Source organism: Anoplolepis gracilipes, chromosome 14, assembly GCF_047496725.1.
Source record: "Anoplolepis gracilipes chromosome 14, ASM4749672v1, whole genome shotgun sequence".
Lineage (NCBI taxonomy): Eukaryota > Metazoa > Arthropoda > Insecta > Hymenoptera > Formicidae > Anoplolepis > Anoplolepis gracilipes.
This window is the reverse complement of record NC_132983.1, coordinates 8,483,050-8,499,898: the sequence shown is the minus strand read 5'-3', so window position 1 is coordinate 8,499,898 and position 16,849 is coordinate 8,483,050. Positions and strand designations below refer to the sequence as shown.

General features: G+C 42.2%; 2 protein-coding genes across 2 annotated transcripts; both read left to right on the top strand.

Annotated features, from left to right (window-relative positions):
• Window positions 1–212: 212 nt before the first annotated feature.
• Window positions 213–4,813, top strand: LOC140673520 (uncharacterized). Its single transcript, XM_072906496.1, has 2 exons — window positions 213–1,343; window positions 4,759–4,813. Exons 1-2 carry the CDS (start codon window positions 343–345, stop codon window positions 4,811–4,813), a joined length of 1,056 nt encoding a protein of 351 aa, XP_072762597.1. The 5' UTR covers window positions 213–342.
• An 8,329-nt stretch (window positions 4,814–13,142) lies between these two features.
• LOC140673519 (uncharacterized) lies at window positions 13,143–13,760 on the top strand (the record flags this gene model as incomplete). Its single annotated transcript, XM_072906495.1, has 1 exon — window positions 13,143–13,760. A coding segment is annotated over one exon (618 nt), but the record flags the coding sequence as incomplete, so codon positions are not given.
• Window positions 13,761–16,849: the final 3,089 nt, after the last annotated feature.

The following is a 16,849-nucleotide window of genomic DNA, read 5'->3' as shown; positions in this document are numbered from 1 at the left end:
GAAGAGCATGCGTTGTCGGACGATAGTAATTATATTAGTGATTGCAGTAATACCGATTTTGACGACAACGTAGTAGAAAATGAACAACTCCGTGCGCAAAATCAACGTAAGATTTGCGCCATACACTTTTATTATTCAACGGGTGGTGCTCTAGCTCTCTGTGCTTCGTGTATGGACACCTTTCGAGATGACATCAGATTAATATACGAAATACGGAGACATAAAGTTACATCGCTCGATGAGGTGGATATGCGATGGTGCAGTAGCTGTCAAATTTTATTACATATAATAATGTCGCGTAATATGTGTTATGTTTGCACACAAAAATAGAGAGAGAAAAAAATGGAAAACGTGCAGCAGAAAGAACGCGACTTGTTGGAGCGTTCCCAACAAGTCACCACATTGGGTGAATATTTTGGATGGCTGCAGCATTGCGAGGAGTTTATCGAAGAGCTTGAAGAACGCAGCCGTGTCAAGCGTCCGCGACTCTCAATCGGAAATAGACAATCTTTGGTGACAAGAATTGCGCGACTCGAGGGTGCAAAAACTCGATTGCAGAGACAGTTTATACCCAGTGGTGGTGATTATAGTAGTGAAAATAACTCGGAGAGATTCATATGGCGAGAGATTGATACGGCGTTTGAGAGCCGCATCTTGACTGGTGCGGTTATAAATTATAATCACATCGAACCTCGTCAATTTTTGGAAGATGCGAGTGACATTGTGCTCGAGCACGTGCGAGACGTTATGCAAAAACATAACAGTGTGAAAGTGAATACAGTGTTTAACGGCGAGTTTGTGGCGGGCGATAAGCATGCCAATAAATCAATCAATACGAGAAACTGTGAACTCTTACATACATCCGATTTACGTGAGTGGTATGAGCGGCGAGTCGTCGAGCCAATCCTTGCATCGCTCGAAGAATTTCAGGAACGCGATAGCGGATGGGCATTATCGCGTATACTAAATTTGACTGTAAATATAAATAAATATAATCCTATGCGCGCCGGATGTTACGTGCAATTATCGCGAAAGATAATAATGAAACGAGCAGTGGTTAACGTGCAATCTAAAGACAATGCATGTTTTGCGTGGGCGGTAGTGGCTGCTCTGTATCCAGCTGAAAGATGCGCACACCTACAATCATCGTACCCGCATTATACAACAGTACTAAATTTCCAAGATATTGAGTTTCCAGTCACTCTTAATCAAATTAAAAAATTTGAAATTTATAATGACATTTCAATCAACGTGTACAGTTTTGAAAACGAAAACATTGTCCCTATTCACCTTACGGAGCAAAAGAGAGACAAGCACATCAACTTGCTCTACGTGCAAGATGCGCAAGATATCGGACATTTTGCATGGATCAAGAATTTATCTAGACTTGTTAGTATGCAACTCAGCAAACACAAGACTAAAAAATATATCTGCGATCGAAACGTATATTTAATAAAACTGTCTAAAAATATTTAAAACAAGGATATAAAAATTTTAACTTTTATTTTACAGATGCATGCACTATTTTCACTCGGTCGAGAAATTGCAATCACATACAGTAGACTGTGAAAAGATGAACGACTGCGCTATCCGATTACCGAGCGATAAGGATAAGTGGCTCGCATTCATCAACTACAACAGGAAGGAGCGACTACCTTTCGTCGTGTACGCCGACCTGGAGTGCGTTTTGGTGAAAAAAGAAGAAGAAAATTTTTATCAACATCACCAAGTATTTAGTATGGCTTATTATGTACATTGCTCGTACGATAATTCGTTATCCGCGTATTATTCTCGTCGCGAAGCCAATTGCGTTGCATGGTTCACCGACGAACTTAAAAATTTGGCGCAACATGTAGAAAATATTTTAACAACCAATGTCCCCATGGTAAATTTAACGCAAAATGAATGGAAAGAATTTCGAAGTGCGACTCAGTGTCATATATGTGAGAAACCATTCGTAGAAGATGATACGCGCGTACGCGATCATTGTCATTTGACCGGGCGGTACAGAGGTCCCGCGCATTCAAATTGCAATCTAAATTACAAAGAATCTTTTTGCATTCCAATAGTATTTCACAATTTATCTGGTTATGATTCTCACTTTATAATCGAGGAAATAGCCACAGCGTTCGAAGGGGGAATCGATTTACTTCCGATAACAAAAGAAAAATATATTTCATTTACAAAACATGTTAAAGGTACGAAAAACAAACCGGGAAATCACATTAAATTACGTTTCATAGATTCATATAAATTTCTCACAACAAGTCTCGACAAATTGGCGTCTTTTCTGAGCAAGGATAAACTCAAAATTTTACAATCGGAATATAAAAATTTATCCGCCGAAGATTTCAATTTATTAACAAGAAAAGGTGTCTTCTCGTACGAGTACATTGACTGCGTAGATAAATTGCAAGATGCGTGTTTACCATCACGAGAATCATTTTACAGTTCCTTGACAGGTAACACAGTATCTGAGAACGATTACGCGCACGCTGAGATTGTGTGGAAGCGATTCTCCATTCGAACGCTAGGCGAATATAGCGATCTGTATTTAAAAATCGATGTTTTGTTATTAGCAGACATTTTTGAAAATTTCCGAGAGAGTTGTATCAAGAGTTATGGACTCGACCCCGCGTATTACTATACTCTTCCCGGTTACACGTGGGACGCCATGTTAAAGTATACGAAAATTATATTTGAATTACTCACAGACATTGACATGGTTATGTTTATCGAACGAGGTATACGCGGTGGTCTGAGTCAATGTTCCAACAGGTACGCGCGTGCTAATAACAAGTACATGCAGTCGTATGACTTATCAAAACCATCAACGTACTTGATGTATTTCGATGTTAATAATTTATACGGATGGGCAATGTGTCAACCATTGCCCTACGCCGATTTTCAGTGGGTCGATAATGTTTCCAATTTTGATGTATCATCGATCGCGCTCGATTCGTCTACAGGCTACATCCTCGAAGTCGATCTCGAGTATCCGCAGCATCTTCACGATTCGCACACTGACCTACCGTTTTGTCCGACACACGACACACCACCCGGCAAGCGCGAGGGCAAGCTTCTCGCAACCGTATACGATAAGAAGCGTTACGTGATACACTACCGCAACCTGCAGCAATGTTCACGTCACGGTCTTCGTGTTACAAAAATTCATCGTATATTACAATTCACTCAATCTCCGTGGCTCCGTACTTATATAGAACTCAACACAAAATTTAGAACACTGGCAAAAAATGATTTTGAAAAAAATTTGTACAAACTAATGAATAATGCAGTGTTTGGCAAAACGATGGAAAATGTGCGCAATCGCGTAGATGTTAAACTTTTAACAAAATGGGACGGAAGGTACGGCGCAGAGACATTGATTGCAAAACCAAATTTTCATAGCAGAAGCATTTTTTCGGAAAATCTAATCGCTGTAGAATTACGTAAACTTGAGGTGAAATTCTACAAACCAATTTACGTAGGTATGTGTATTCTCGATATATCCAAGACATGTTTGTACGAATTTCACCACGATTATATGGTACCAATGTATCGGGAGAGATGCAAAGTCATTTACACTGATACGGATAGTCTTATATATCACATTGAGTGCGACGATGTGTACGAGAATATGAAACGCGACATCAGCAGATTTGATACGAGCGACTATGCGATAGACAATGCGTACGGTATACCGCTCGTGAATAAAAAGGTACCGGGTCTAATGAAGGATGAAAACAACGGTACCATAATGACTGAATTTGTCGGGCTTAGAGCAAAAATGTATGCGTTGCGCGTGGATGGTAAGAAGGATACGAAAAAGGTAAAAGGCGTCAAGAGTAACGTTGTTGCGAGAACGATAACGTTTGACGATTACACGCGGTGTTTGAACGAAGAGATTGAAATAACGCGTAGTCAATCGTGTATAAGATCAAAATTACACAAGGTATACATCATTCGCGAAACAAAAATTGCTCTAAGTCCGTACGACGACAAGCGGTATATCGTACCTACAACTATTGATACGTTACCGTGGGGACATTATAAGATATCTTTATAAAATATATTGTGTGTGTGTGTGTGTGTGTGTGTGATTTTTTTTTCTTGTATGTATATTTCATATTTTTTTTTTATATATTGTAATGACTATTGGAAAGGATCTATTAATAAAGATTTTGTATATTTCAAATATTTCATATATTTTTTATATTGAATACATTGTATTTCTTATAAAATTAAATTACATGATCCTTATGTACCCAAGAATTGTGCGAGCTATCAAATCCCAACCATTTCACGTAAACCTCGTCACCCCTCCTGCGCAGTACTTTCTCCACGAGATACACATCTGGATAATTCGCGCGATGCAACTCGTGCTCGTAAAATGCTCCAGCGATAGATTTTTTGCGATAATCCTCGAGTAGATATGTTACGGGATTAGTATGTTGCACTTTAACAATCTTAAACACCTCGGTTGTCCAATTTGGCGTGTAACCCTTTTCGAAAAGTTTTTTGTATTTGCTAACGCGTACCAGGTCACCTACTTTAAACTTTGCAGGAGCAGCAATTTTTATACTGTTGTATACAGTATTTAAAAGTCTATCAGCGATCGTGGGAGTACCTAACATCGATAGGTCTCATATTGATAGTGCGATGTTTTCGCGCGTTATATTCTGCAACGAGTCGGGATAGCGCGTCAATCCACTTGTAAGTTCCGTTCAGCGTAAACATCTTCCACATGTCGTTCTTCAGCGTGCGATTGAATCGCTCGACGACAGACGCCTTCAATACCGAATATGTGGAATAGTGATTAATGTTATGTTTCCGTATAAGCCGTTGCACATCGGTATTGTAAAATTCCTTCCCGTTATCAGTTTGTATGTTTTTCGGGCATCTCTTGCTATCTCGAATTATTTTGGCGATTGCATCAGCCGTCTCCCTTCCACCTTTACTCTTGAGTGGTGCAGCCCATGCATACTTGCTCAACACATCGATGACGGTGAGTATGTAGTGGTAACCTTTGTTGAAACGAGAATACGGACGCATCTCGACGATGTCGGCTTGCCACAGATCATCGTATCCCCGCACTATGACGTGTCTTCGGGGAAAATTTTTTCTCGCTGGCGCATGCAGTTCGTTCACCAACTGTCGTCTCTCCAAACTATGTTGATTCTTTGCTTTGTCAGTTTTTCTCGATGTCCGTTTGTTGTTAACATTTTTTTCACTCATTTTCGTTTATCGCCTTTAATAGCCGTTCTTGACCTGTTTTGACCTGTTCTTGACCTGTTCTTGACCTGTTCTGACCTGTTCTTGGCCTGTTCTTGACCTGTTCTTGGCCTGTTCTGACCGGTTCTTGACCTGTTCTGACCTGTTTTGACCTGTTCTTGACCTGTTCTTGACCTGTTCTTGACCTGTTCTTGGCCTGTTCTTGGCCTGTTCTTGACCTGTTCATCGCCGTCCTTCACCCATTCGAAAATCGTTCTTGACCCGTTCGCAGCCTTTTTCACAGTCGTTTTTGACTCGTTCGTAGCCGCTTCTGACCCGTTCGTAGCCTCGTTCACAGACGTCTTTTGACCGATCGTAGGAGTTCTTGAGTTGTTTGTAACCTTGAGTGTAGCCGTTAAGAACGTGTTCGTAGCCTCGTTCGCAGCCCTGCTTGAGATGCTGATAGCCTCGTTCGAAGCTGTTGCAGCTGCTGCTAGGTCGTTCACTGCCACTGCCACTGCCACTCATTGTAGTTTAGATAGCAGTTCGATAATTCTTCGTAGTTGTTCGATAATTGTTCGCAGCCGTTCTATAATCCTTCGTAGCTGTTCGATAATCGTTTGATAGCCGCTCCTAACCCGTTCACTGATGCTCATTTAGGTTTGATAGCTGTTTCTGAGTTAGCGTTAGCCGGGCGTTGAAGTTCGTTTAGCACAATCTGTATTGCTCGCACGTCCTTCTCAAGCGAAATCAGCTTCTCGTCTGATTCTTTCTGTTGATTCATTAATCTTTTAACGCAGGACTCCACGTACAGTTTGTTGACGGCATCGGTGTCAGCCTCTGGTTGCGCTACACGGCGAATCTTACGTGACCTTGCATCGAAGTCTGTAACGACGCGACACAAAGCGTTTTCGTTCGCAGCCCTGCTTGAGATGCTGATAGCCTCGTTCGAAGCTGTTGCAGCTGCTGCTAGGTCGTTCACTGCCACTGCCACTGCCACTCATTGTAGTTTAGATAGCAGTTCGATAATTCTTCGTAGTTGTTCGATAATTGTTCGCAGCCGTTCTATAATCCTTCGTAGCTGTTCGATAATCGTTTGATAGCCGCTCCTAACCCGTTCACTGATGCTCATTTAGGTTTGATAGCTGTTTCTGAGTTAGCGTTAGCCGGGCGTTGAAGTTCGTTTAGCACAATCTGTATTGCTCGCACGTCCTTCTCAAGCGAAATCAGCTTCTCGTCTGATTCTTTCTGTTGATTCATTAATCTTTTAACGCAGGACTCCACGTACAGTTTGTTGACGGCATCGGTGTCAGCCTCTGGTTGCGCTACACGGCGAATCTTACGTGACCTTGCATCGAAGTCTGTAACGACGCGACACAAAGCGTTTTCGTGCACATAACTTTTTACCAATCTATCCCAAGAACCGTTTGTGCCGGTTGCATCATTTCTTGGATCGAATAATCCAAATTTGTTGATAGGCATTTTTTCTGATGCTTTGTAAAGTGTCACGCAACGCTGATCGACTGATTAGTTTTGTCGAGACACCATTTAATTTATAATAATTCCTGCTTCACGAAGTTCCTCGATGATCGACTGGATCTCGTTGTCGTGAGCGTTGTGACCAGCTTGGCGCGAAGCGTTGAGCAATCGTAGCCGATCTACTAGTTCGTTGGGATCGTCCCAGTGCACGTAATCAATCATATTGTTGGTTAGCGTCATAGCGCGAGGCATAGATATCTCCCCTCCAGATTTTGTATTTTTCGATTCGAGCGACATCAACGGTGCAATTATATGTTTGTACTTGTACCCCCTGTTACCCTTCAAATGGCCCTGCGCATCATAATCGCGTCTATGCGCGTTCGTCACCAATAATATGCTCTTGTATTTTTCCAAATCGTCCCCCCTCGTGTAAAGTTTGTCATCGGGAATTCTCTTGAAGATCAGCTCGTACAATCCTGGCGTTCCAATGTACCGCATGTCGTCTATGATAATAGAGTCATCTTTGTTGATGTTGAATTGTTTGTTGCCGAGTCGCAGTTCATTCTTTCTGTCAAAATAGACTCCATACACATGATCAATCTCGTGATTTTTTTCGCCACTAAACAAAGCGCCTATGTACTTTTGCCCAAAGTACTCCCGCAACGTTTCTTGAACTTCCGGCGTTTGTAACTTGTTTCGAAAAAACGATGATTCGAGCATGTTGCCCGAGGTTTCGAAAACATCTTCGTTTACGCTTGTTGGTGCGGTTAACGGCGTAGAGGCTATCGACGGTTCATACAGTAAAACGTCCGATCGTTTTCTTTTTTTCGGTGTCGCATCTTCCTCTTCCTCTTTCTCTACCTCCTCATCTTTAGCCTCTTCCTTCTCATCCTCCTTGTATCGCTTGATTTTAATCTTTGCGCTACTCTCCGACTTATTTTTCACCGCGAACGAGTTGTCGACAATCTTTTGCAGCGGCTCGATAATAGGTTTAAAATGGGTCTTGACCGCGATATCGTCATCGATGTTACCGGTCTTCAAAGCGCGATGTTTCTTGCGGATCGATTCGCTCGTTTTCGCAATCTCCTTCGCCATCTTTTCACGCTCGCGAATATTGTCGCTCCCAGCCATATCGATAGAGAGTGTTGAACGCTCGCGTTTCACCCTTCACGACAGAATGTAGGCAACGACTAATCATTTTGTGGTATCGCAAACACGTTAAATCCGTTTCTGTATCGCCCGTTTGTAAGCAAGCTATCCTTGTCTATCACGAGAAATCCATACTTTTGCTGCCAACAAGTACGACATAACTCACTGAAATCCTCGTATGACATGTCGGTATTCACGTGATCGTTGTACACGTGTTTCAAGTTGGTGCCATCCTGTTTAAACAAGATTAGCAGGTTCGCATTGTCGCGTAAAAGATGTTTCGGTATTCTCGCGTATGTCTGGCAGAGATAGAAGCAGTCGACGTTCGAGTGGCGTCCCATTGAGAAATATTCTCTTATCGTATTTTGTTTGTCGCACGCCACGTCATCGAAAACGAAAATCGAGTTTGGACGTGCTTCGCTCGGTGGAATGACGTCACTGTTATTGGAGAATGTAAAATAGCCGATTTCATCGATCGACGTTAACAAATTCTCCAAATATTGATATTTTGGCTGTTGCAGTGACTTTGAATACACGTACACATTTTCAAAGCGGACGCCGTGCGGGCTTTCTATCAAACTAATTAACACGTTAGTTTTACCGCAATTCGAGGGGCCGCAAACGATTGCGCGTATAGTATTCGGCAGCATCGTACCGTGTCTACGCATCTCCGCATTGTCACCCATCGAGCGTAATCTGACGTCGTAATTTGTCACGCGTATCGCGAAAGGTTGTCGCACGAATTTCATTTTCCCACTTCCGATTCGGATCGCACGCCTGTCTATTTATAGCTGCGTGGAACTACAAAGTGTTCAGTAACGAAAAAATGTTTGTCCTGCTATCAAGTCCTTACGATATTCTCGATTTGAGTGCCGAACAGCTACAGTTTGTATCTAAAGCAGTTTTATTGCGAATGTGTGGCAATCACGTCCACTACGTGTGGGACAAACTTCCGGAATACATAAAGGCGGATTCGGAGGTTCAGACCTATCGTCGCTGTTTCGAACATTACAATCAACCGTGGCAACAAACGCACATTGACCGGTCCAGCGCCAATGATAAAAGATTGTCGTGAATGTCAACGCAAATAAGCAGAGGTCTATTAAATCGTGCAATAAACGCGCTTCCTATCGAATTACATATTCCTGGATACCAGTTTTGCGGTCCGGGCACGCGGCTAGAAGAACGATTGGCTAGAGGTGATCGAGGTATCAACCCATTGGACGCAGCGTGTCGTGAACACGATATAGCGTACTTTCGGAGTAACGATCTTGCCAAAAGACACGCGACGGATAGGATACTCGCCAAAAAGGCGCAAACTCGCATCACTGCGAAAGATTCGTCTCTCGGTGAGAGAGCCGCAGCCACAGCTGTCTGGACAGCGATGAAAACCAAAACGAAGTTCGGTATGGGTCTAAAGACGAAAACGAAGAAAAAGATGGTGAAAAAACGAATACTTCCGGTAGCGAAACGCGGGGGTGTATTACCGATTCTACCATTGTTGGGCGCTCTCGGATCTCTGATTGGTGGAGCGGCTGGTGTAGCAAAGATGGTGAACGATGGAAAAGCTACACAACATCAGTTTCAAGAAATGCTACGTCACAATCGTGCCATGGAAGGTCGCGGATTGTATCTCGCACCATACAAATACGGACGAGGAGTCTCAATGAAAAAGAAGAAAAAAAAAAAACATTAAAGAGACGCTAAAAATGCCAGAGGGCGTAACTACCAACGTACAATTGCTGCAACTAGCAAACGTATGCACATTCCATATTTTAGAGGTGTTTTTATGCGTAACTCATTACCGATCGGTGGTATATATCGAAACGAGAGCGGGATCATAAATTTGGATAACGCTAAAGGCTCGGGTACTCACTGGGTAGCGTATGCAAAGAGGGGGAATTGTGCTATATATTTTGATAGTTTTGGCAATCTTCGACCGCCGAATGAATTGGTGCGATATTTAAATGTGACAAAAATAGAATATAATCACACATCCTATCAAACTTATAATCAAAGCATCTGTGGACAATTGTGCTTGCAGTTTCTCCGAACGGTCGATGCACGCGAATTTAAAGACATACATTGTGCTATTTAACTTAGTATTCGTTAAACAGTTTGGCCAACATGTCTATGACATTCACGCTGACTGGAAAGAGCAGCGTTCTCGCGGCAAACTACTTTCCCAACGTAGATTTAAGCGACGGTGAATACGAGCTTGGTCTAGCGGATTTTGAAAGTTATCACACGATATCGAACGTGAATTCCTCGAATAATAAATTTTACTTTGGCAAAGACGATGCGGAAATTACGATTCCCGAGGGATCGTACGAGCTGCAAGCGATAAATGAATTTTTGAAACATACAATTTTACGAAAACGTTCGCAACACACAGTTCGTGATGGTGATAAAAAACACACTGACGACGACGATAACTTTGAGCCTGGAGAATGGCCTATAGTGCTCCGCGCTAATTACAATACGATGAGGAGCGAGATCAAATGCGCCTACAGATTAAATTTTAGCAAGCCTAACAATATTGGATCGCTGCTAGGATTCTCGAACCGTATACTGCAGCCGCGAAAATGGTACGAGTCGGACGTGCCGATTAACATTATCAACATGAACATTATCCGCGTCGAATGTAATGTGACCGCGGGTGCGTACAACAACGGCAAACTCGTTCATACGATACACGAATTTTCACCGAGGGTACCACCAGGATATAAGATATCGGAAACACTGGCGAACATCATTTACCTACCGATCATCGTGCGGTGCATTACGGATTTAACGTTACGCGTTGTCGACCAGGAAGGACGATTACTCGATTTTCGAGGAGAAGAGATCACCATTAGATTGCATGTACGGCGGCGGCGGTAAAATTAGCGTGTGATGCTCGTGTTGAACGGATCGAAAGACGTGAGAGACAATACAATCTTTACGACGTCAGCGACAACAACATCGACATTTGCTAATATCCAATCATCCGGCACTAAGAAAAAGAAATTGAACGCATCAAACGTTGCGTTTTTACAATCTTTGGGATTCGTGGTGCGAAACATTTAAACGATGACTGACATTCTCGACATCGCGGATGAGCCAATCTTTGACGATCGCATCGTCAAGATTGAGACTCACTCCTATAACCCATTCGCCAACACAACGTTCGGACACAGTGATGAGATAAGAATACCCATACAACAACAGGATCTGTATACATTGCCGTACGAGAGTTTCTTATACATCGAGGGAGAATTAAAGATAAAGAAGCCAGCTGGAGGATTCAATGTAGTACTGCAAAATAATTGCGTTGCATTCATGTTTGACGAGATTCGATATGAACTCGATGGTGTGGAGATTGATCGAAATAGAAACGTGGGAATAACAAGTATGCTCAAAAACTATGTAACAATATCATCCGATAGAAGCGTGATTATGAGAAATGCTGGCTGGAGTGAGCCAACTATTGTGGATGGACACTTTAATTTTTGCGTACCGCTCTACATGTTATTGGGATTTTGCGAGGATTACAGACGCATAGTAATTAACGCTCGTCACGAATTGATCTTAATACGATCGCGCAATGACAACAATTGTCTGCTTGGAGCTTGGAGCTGGATCCTGTGATCAACATATTCAAGATACAATGGCGAATGCCACATGTGTTGTTGAGTGAAATTAAAAAACTGTCTATGCTGCGCGCTCTGGAAAGTGGACGCTACCTCAGCATGGGTTTTCGCTCGTGGGATCTGTACGAGTTTCCGCTGTTGCAGCGTACAACCAAACATTCGTGGGCCATTAAGACCGCGACTCAGCTGGAGAAACCACGATACGTTATCTTTGCTCTGCAGACAGGCCGGAAGAATGTTATGTCCGAAGATGCGAGTAAATTCGACGACTGTAAATTAACAAACGTGAAACTCTATCTGAACTCGGAATGTTATCCGTACGATGACATGAATCTGGATTTCGATAAAAACAGATGGTCGATTCTGTACGATACGTACGCGCGTTTCTGCAAAAACTATTACGGATACGAGTACCTCGAACCGAGTCTCACTGTCTCACTGTTTCTACAGTACGGTCCGTTTGTGATCATCGATTGTTCTCGACAAAACGAATCGGTCAAGAGTGCAATCGTGGATGTGCGATTGGAATTTGAGTGTAAGGAGAATGTGGCTAATAATACGACTGCGTACTGTCTCATCATACACGATCGCGTAATCCAGTACAACCCGTTGACCAACGTTGTGCGCAAAATTACCTAAGTGTTTGCAACAATAATTTAGAGAGAGGGAAAGCTGGATATAAATCCGAGTGTTACGAGATGGTTGTCATTCTTCTTAACTGACGAAAAGAGATCTCATCATGTCTGTACCAACGTTTGTCGATCTGCAAGGATTTGTCGTTTCGAATAAATTCATCGCAAAGGAGGTGGCGGTGCTGAGAAGAGGAACTGTTCTCGCACACTACATTTTTCGGAGTCCTATACCATGGCATCTCCTTACAAAATCCGAAAAGTGTCAAGCTTCATGGTTGATGGCGAATCATCATGGACTACAATGGGAGGATGGAATCGTTGCGTACAGCATGGCGAAACGATTGATTACAACAGCTGTAGTTGAAGAAGAAGATGATAAAATGCAGTGTATCGTATACGTTAAAGGATGCCAGAAACGAGAATGGCTTGCTAATATGCTCGGCGACGATGCGAGAGAAAATTTAATCATTGAGACCTTGGATGCTGATTACGACGATATCGAATCTCTAAATAATCTAGATGTTAAAAATACTATACGATGTGAAAAACATGTTAAGAATTGCGCATTACAAAATGTATTCAAAATATTTAACTGGTGGTCGCAACGCCAGAAAGAATTGCAAGATTTGGAAAAATAAAATATTTAAACACTAATATGTTTTATTTCTTATTCCCCCTCCTCATTCCCTCCCTCCCTCACGAGTCATTTAAGAATTCTTTTTATCCGAGTATCGTCTCTCTCTCCCTTCTAAAAATTTCAGAGCACTAAAGTATTTTAGAATCTCCCACCACATTTACCACTAATCTCCCACTACTTTGAAAAACGGGATGTCACGTATATTTGATTCTTCATACGGTCAGTGTTGCGTTAACCGTTCGTGAAAGTGTTCCACTTTTGAAATCTGGAAATATGTACTACGTCGAAAGAAGCAGTGGCGGCCCCAGCAGAAGCGTGAATAATTACGTACCGAATCGTTATAAAACTCCATTGTTTGAGAACAAATGTGACAAGTAAGTTTTTGTTTAACTTCTTTCTATTTTTTCACAAATTGTTTTTAAACTAATTTTTTTTATTTTATTTTTCTACAGCATTTCGTTGAAGCGTCGTGCGATTCGTATACTAAGTAGACGATACGCATTGACAACCACGGAATTCAAATTCCTTGAAATTGGTATCAACGTGGGTACACCGAGTTACGTGGAAATTGTCATAGGAGATCATCAAGGAAAGGAACTGGTATTATCTCTCGAAACGTGGAAGGGACTCTACGAGCAACGTCGCAATATTCACGATTTACTGCGAAAGGACTCTAAAGATACCTATAATTTTATAAGCGTTGGACCGCTAACAGTGCGAGTTCATACGATTAACGATACTAAACTTATAAGTCTCGAATCTTTAAACGTACGCATGATGATGATTGAACCGACGTTACACTGTATGTTTAATCTCGATCAATGCATCGATGTAACCTTTGATCGATTGGTTAGAATCACCGAGACAGTCGATACTAAGTTTACACAATTCTCCAATATCGCGTCCACTATAACGGATAATAAAGAAGTATCAAATGTAATACGCGCCAGCGACGCCTTCAATAAACATCAACTCGTCGATTGCGAACTGGCAGCTTTAGTTTTTAGTCACAATATGTAATAATAAAAAAAAAATATAAAAGAGAAGAATAAAGTTTTTTTTTAAATTTAAATCATGATATAATTTATTCGCACGCATTTCCCATCCGTGCTTCCTCCCACCCGTAAACAGTCCCAGTTCTCATACGTAGCTCGTTGCGGGGGATGACGTCATGCTGGGAAGGGAGAATGCGAAACTAGGGACCGCGAGAGAGTAAGCGCTAGGAAAGAAAGAGATAGCGCGAGGCGAAGGAGAGTGAGAGAGTAAACGCTAGGAAAGAAAGAGATAGCGCGAGGCGAAGGAGAGCGAGAACGCAAACAGAGAATTTTTTTTTCTTTTTTTCTTTTTTTTTCTTTTTTTCTTTTTATAATTTTTTTCTTTTTATAATTTTTTTTTCTTTTTTTCTTCTTATAATTTTTTTCTTTCTTTCTTTTTATAATTTTTTTTTATATTAAATATTAAGTTATTATATCTAATTATATCTAGTATATGAAGGAAGAAGGATGGGATAGATGAAGGAAGCGCAAGCAAGCAATTATATGTGTTTAACATAATTTTTTTATTTAAAAAGTGTGTGTGTGTTTATTTATAAAAATCTGTGTGTGTGTGTGTGTGTGAATTTAAAAATAAAAAAAAGATATAAAAAAGATTGCATGACGATGGTCGAGCGGTACGGCATGACGGCGATTGCTACTGCGAGGCGCTGGAGGGGATAACCGGGCGGTGGTGGTGGCGTCCAGGTAGGGTTCCTGCATAACAGAAAAAAAAATTTATTAATATTTTCATAATTTGAAAAAGAATACTTACACATCAGAATTACTTACAATTACTGATCAGAATCAGTATCAGAATCTGGATCATTATCGATGACATGTTGTAGATAAGTAGATAATATAAGAGAGATCTAATCCAGGGATATGAGGGGGGTGAGGTAAGCGGGGGGGACGAGGCGAGGTACCTCGCCCCCCCCGCACTGACGGGGGGGAGTCCCCCTCAATCGCGGGGGAAGGGGCAAATGTCCCCCCTAGACTGAGGGGGAAGGGGGAGGTACCAAATGCCCCACCCCCCAGATTAAGGGGGGAGGGTGGTACCAAACATCCCCTGATTGAGAGGGGGAGGGGGAGGGGGAGGGGCATACATATGGTTCCGCACGTGGAGGGAGTGTCCTCTCCGACTGACTGCGGAGGTCTGACGGTGAGAGAGAGGAATGTCAACTGTTATAGATAAAATAATCACCCTACTCTGTTTATTCATAATGTATATTTGCAATAATAGACGTTCGCAAGGCGGTAGAGGGAGACGGTGCGATAGCGTTCGCAAGGCGGTAGAGGGAGACGGTGCGATAGCGTTCGCAACGTGGTAGAGGGAGACGGTGCGATAGCGTTCGCAACGTGGTAGAGGGAGACGGTGCGATAGACGTCCGCAACGTGGTAGAGGGAGACGGTGCGATAGACGTTCGCAACGTGGTAGAGGGAGACGGTGCGATAGACGTCCGCAACGTGGTAGAGGGAGACGGTGCGATAGACGTTCGCAACGCGGTAGAGGACGTCCGCAACGCGGTAGAGGGAGACGGTGCGATAGACGTCCGCAACGTGGTAGAGGGAGACGGTGCGATAGACGTTCGCAACGTGGTAGAGGGAGACGGTGCGATAGACGTCCGCAACGTGGTAGAGGGAGACGGTGCGATAGACGTTCGCAACGCGGTAGAGGGAGACGGTGCGATAGCGTTCGCAACGCGGTAGAGGGAGACGGTGCGATAGCGTTCGCAACGCGTTAGAGGGATACGGTGCGATAGGCGTTCTATATAGCGTAGGACAAGGAGAGTATGACGTGGTGTGAGAAGGAAAGCGCTGTATGTGTATGACAAGGGAGTGCATGATGATAGGAAAAGGAGGGTATGATGGTAAGAAAAGGAGAGCATGATGGTAGGAAAAGGAGATATGAGTGCGAGAGAAAAGAATAGAGATGAAGAAGGATAGCGAGAGAAAGAATAGAGAGGAAGGAGGATAGCGGAGGCGCGATAAGACGGAGTCTAACGCGTACGCGAGAAAAAAGATAATTTTAGCATGTTAAGTTTTTTTTTTATAATGTTAAATGTTATTACGCCAAAGCGTGAGATAAAATTTTTGGCTAAATGATAACATAAACAGACCGTTGACGGTACGGATGTTTGCGCTAAAGAATAACGTGCCGCACAGTGGGTGGGCATTATCATGTATATTTGACTATAAATGTAAATAATAAATATAATCAGGCGTTCTATAGTACGATGTGGTGTATGTGTATGACAAGGAGAGCACGATGGTAGGAAAAGGAGATATGGGTGCGAGAGAAAAGAATAGCGTGCATGGTGAGAGAAAGAATAGAGAGGAAGGAGAGCGCGCATGGTGAGAAAAGGACAGCGCTATAGACGTAGGACAAGGAGAGTATGATGTGTAAGGAAAGGAGAGAGCATGATGGTAAGGAAAGAAGGTGACAAGTAAAAGAAATATATAAATGTATAAAAATTCCAAATTTATTTAAAATTAAAAAAATTTAATTACAGAATATAGAAAATAATACTTGAACTATAGTTTTTTAATGTAAATATGGGTTGATTGAACCTTCATGATGATGATTCGACCACCAATTGAATATTTTAAATACATTTTGTAAAGCGCAATTTCGTACATGTCTATCGCAACGCAGAGTAGCATCTAATTTATCTAAAGCAGGAACGTCGTCATAGTCGTTATCCAATGTCTCGATAATAAGACCGATTCTCGCATCGTCTTCCAGTAAATTTGCCAACCATTCTCGTTTTTCATGTCCTTTGACATACACTCGAGAAGATGTATCTTTCAACGTCACAGCCTCAGTGATTAAACGTTTAGCCATGTAGTATGGAACGTTTCCATCTTCCCATTGCAGATTATGATGTTTTCCAACCAACCATGCAACCTGAGATCTCTCAGACCTCGTGAGCAAACGAAATGGTGTAAGACTCGTAAAAATATAATGAGAGAGTACAGATCCCTTCGTCAAAATCGCAATTTCTTTCACGATAAACTTTCCTCCAACGATAAATCCTTGAAGATCCACAAACGTTGGCACAACCATAATGAAGAGAT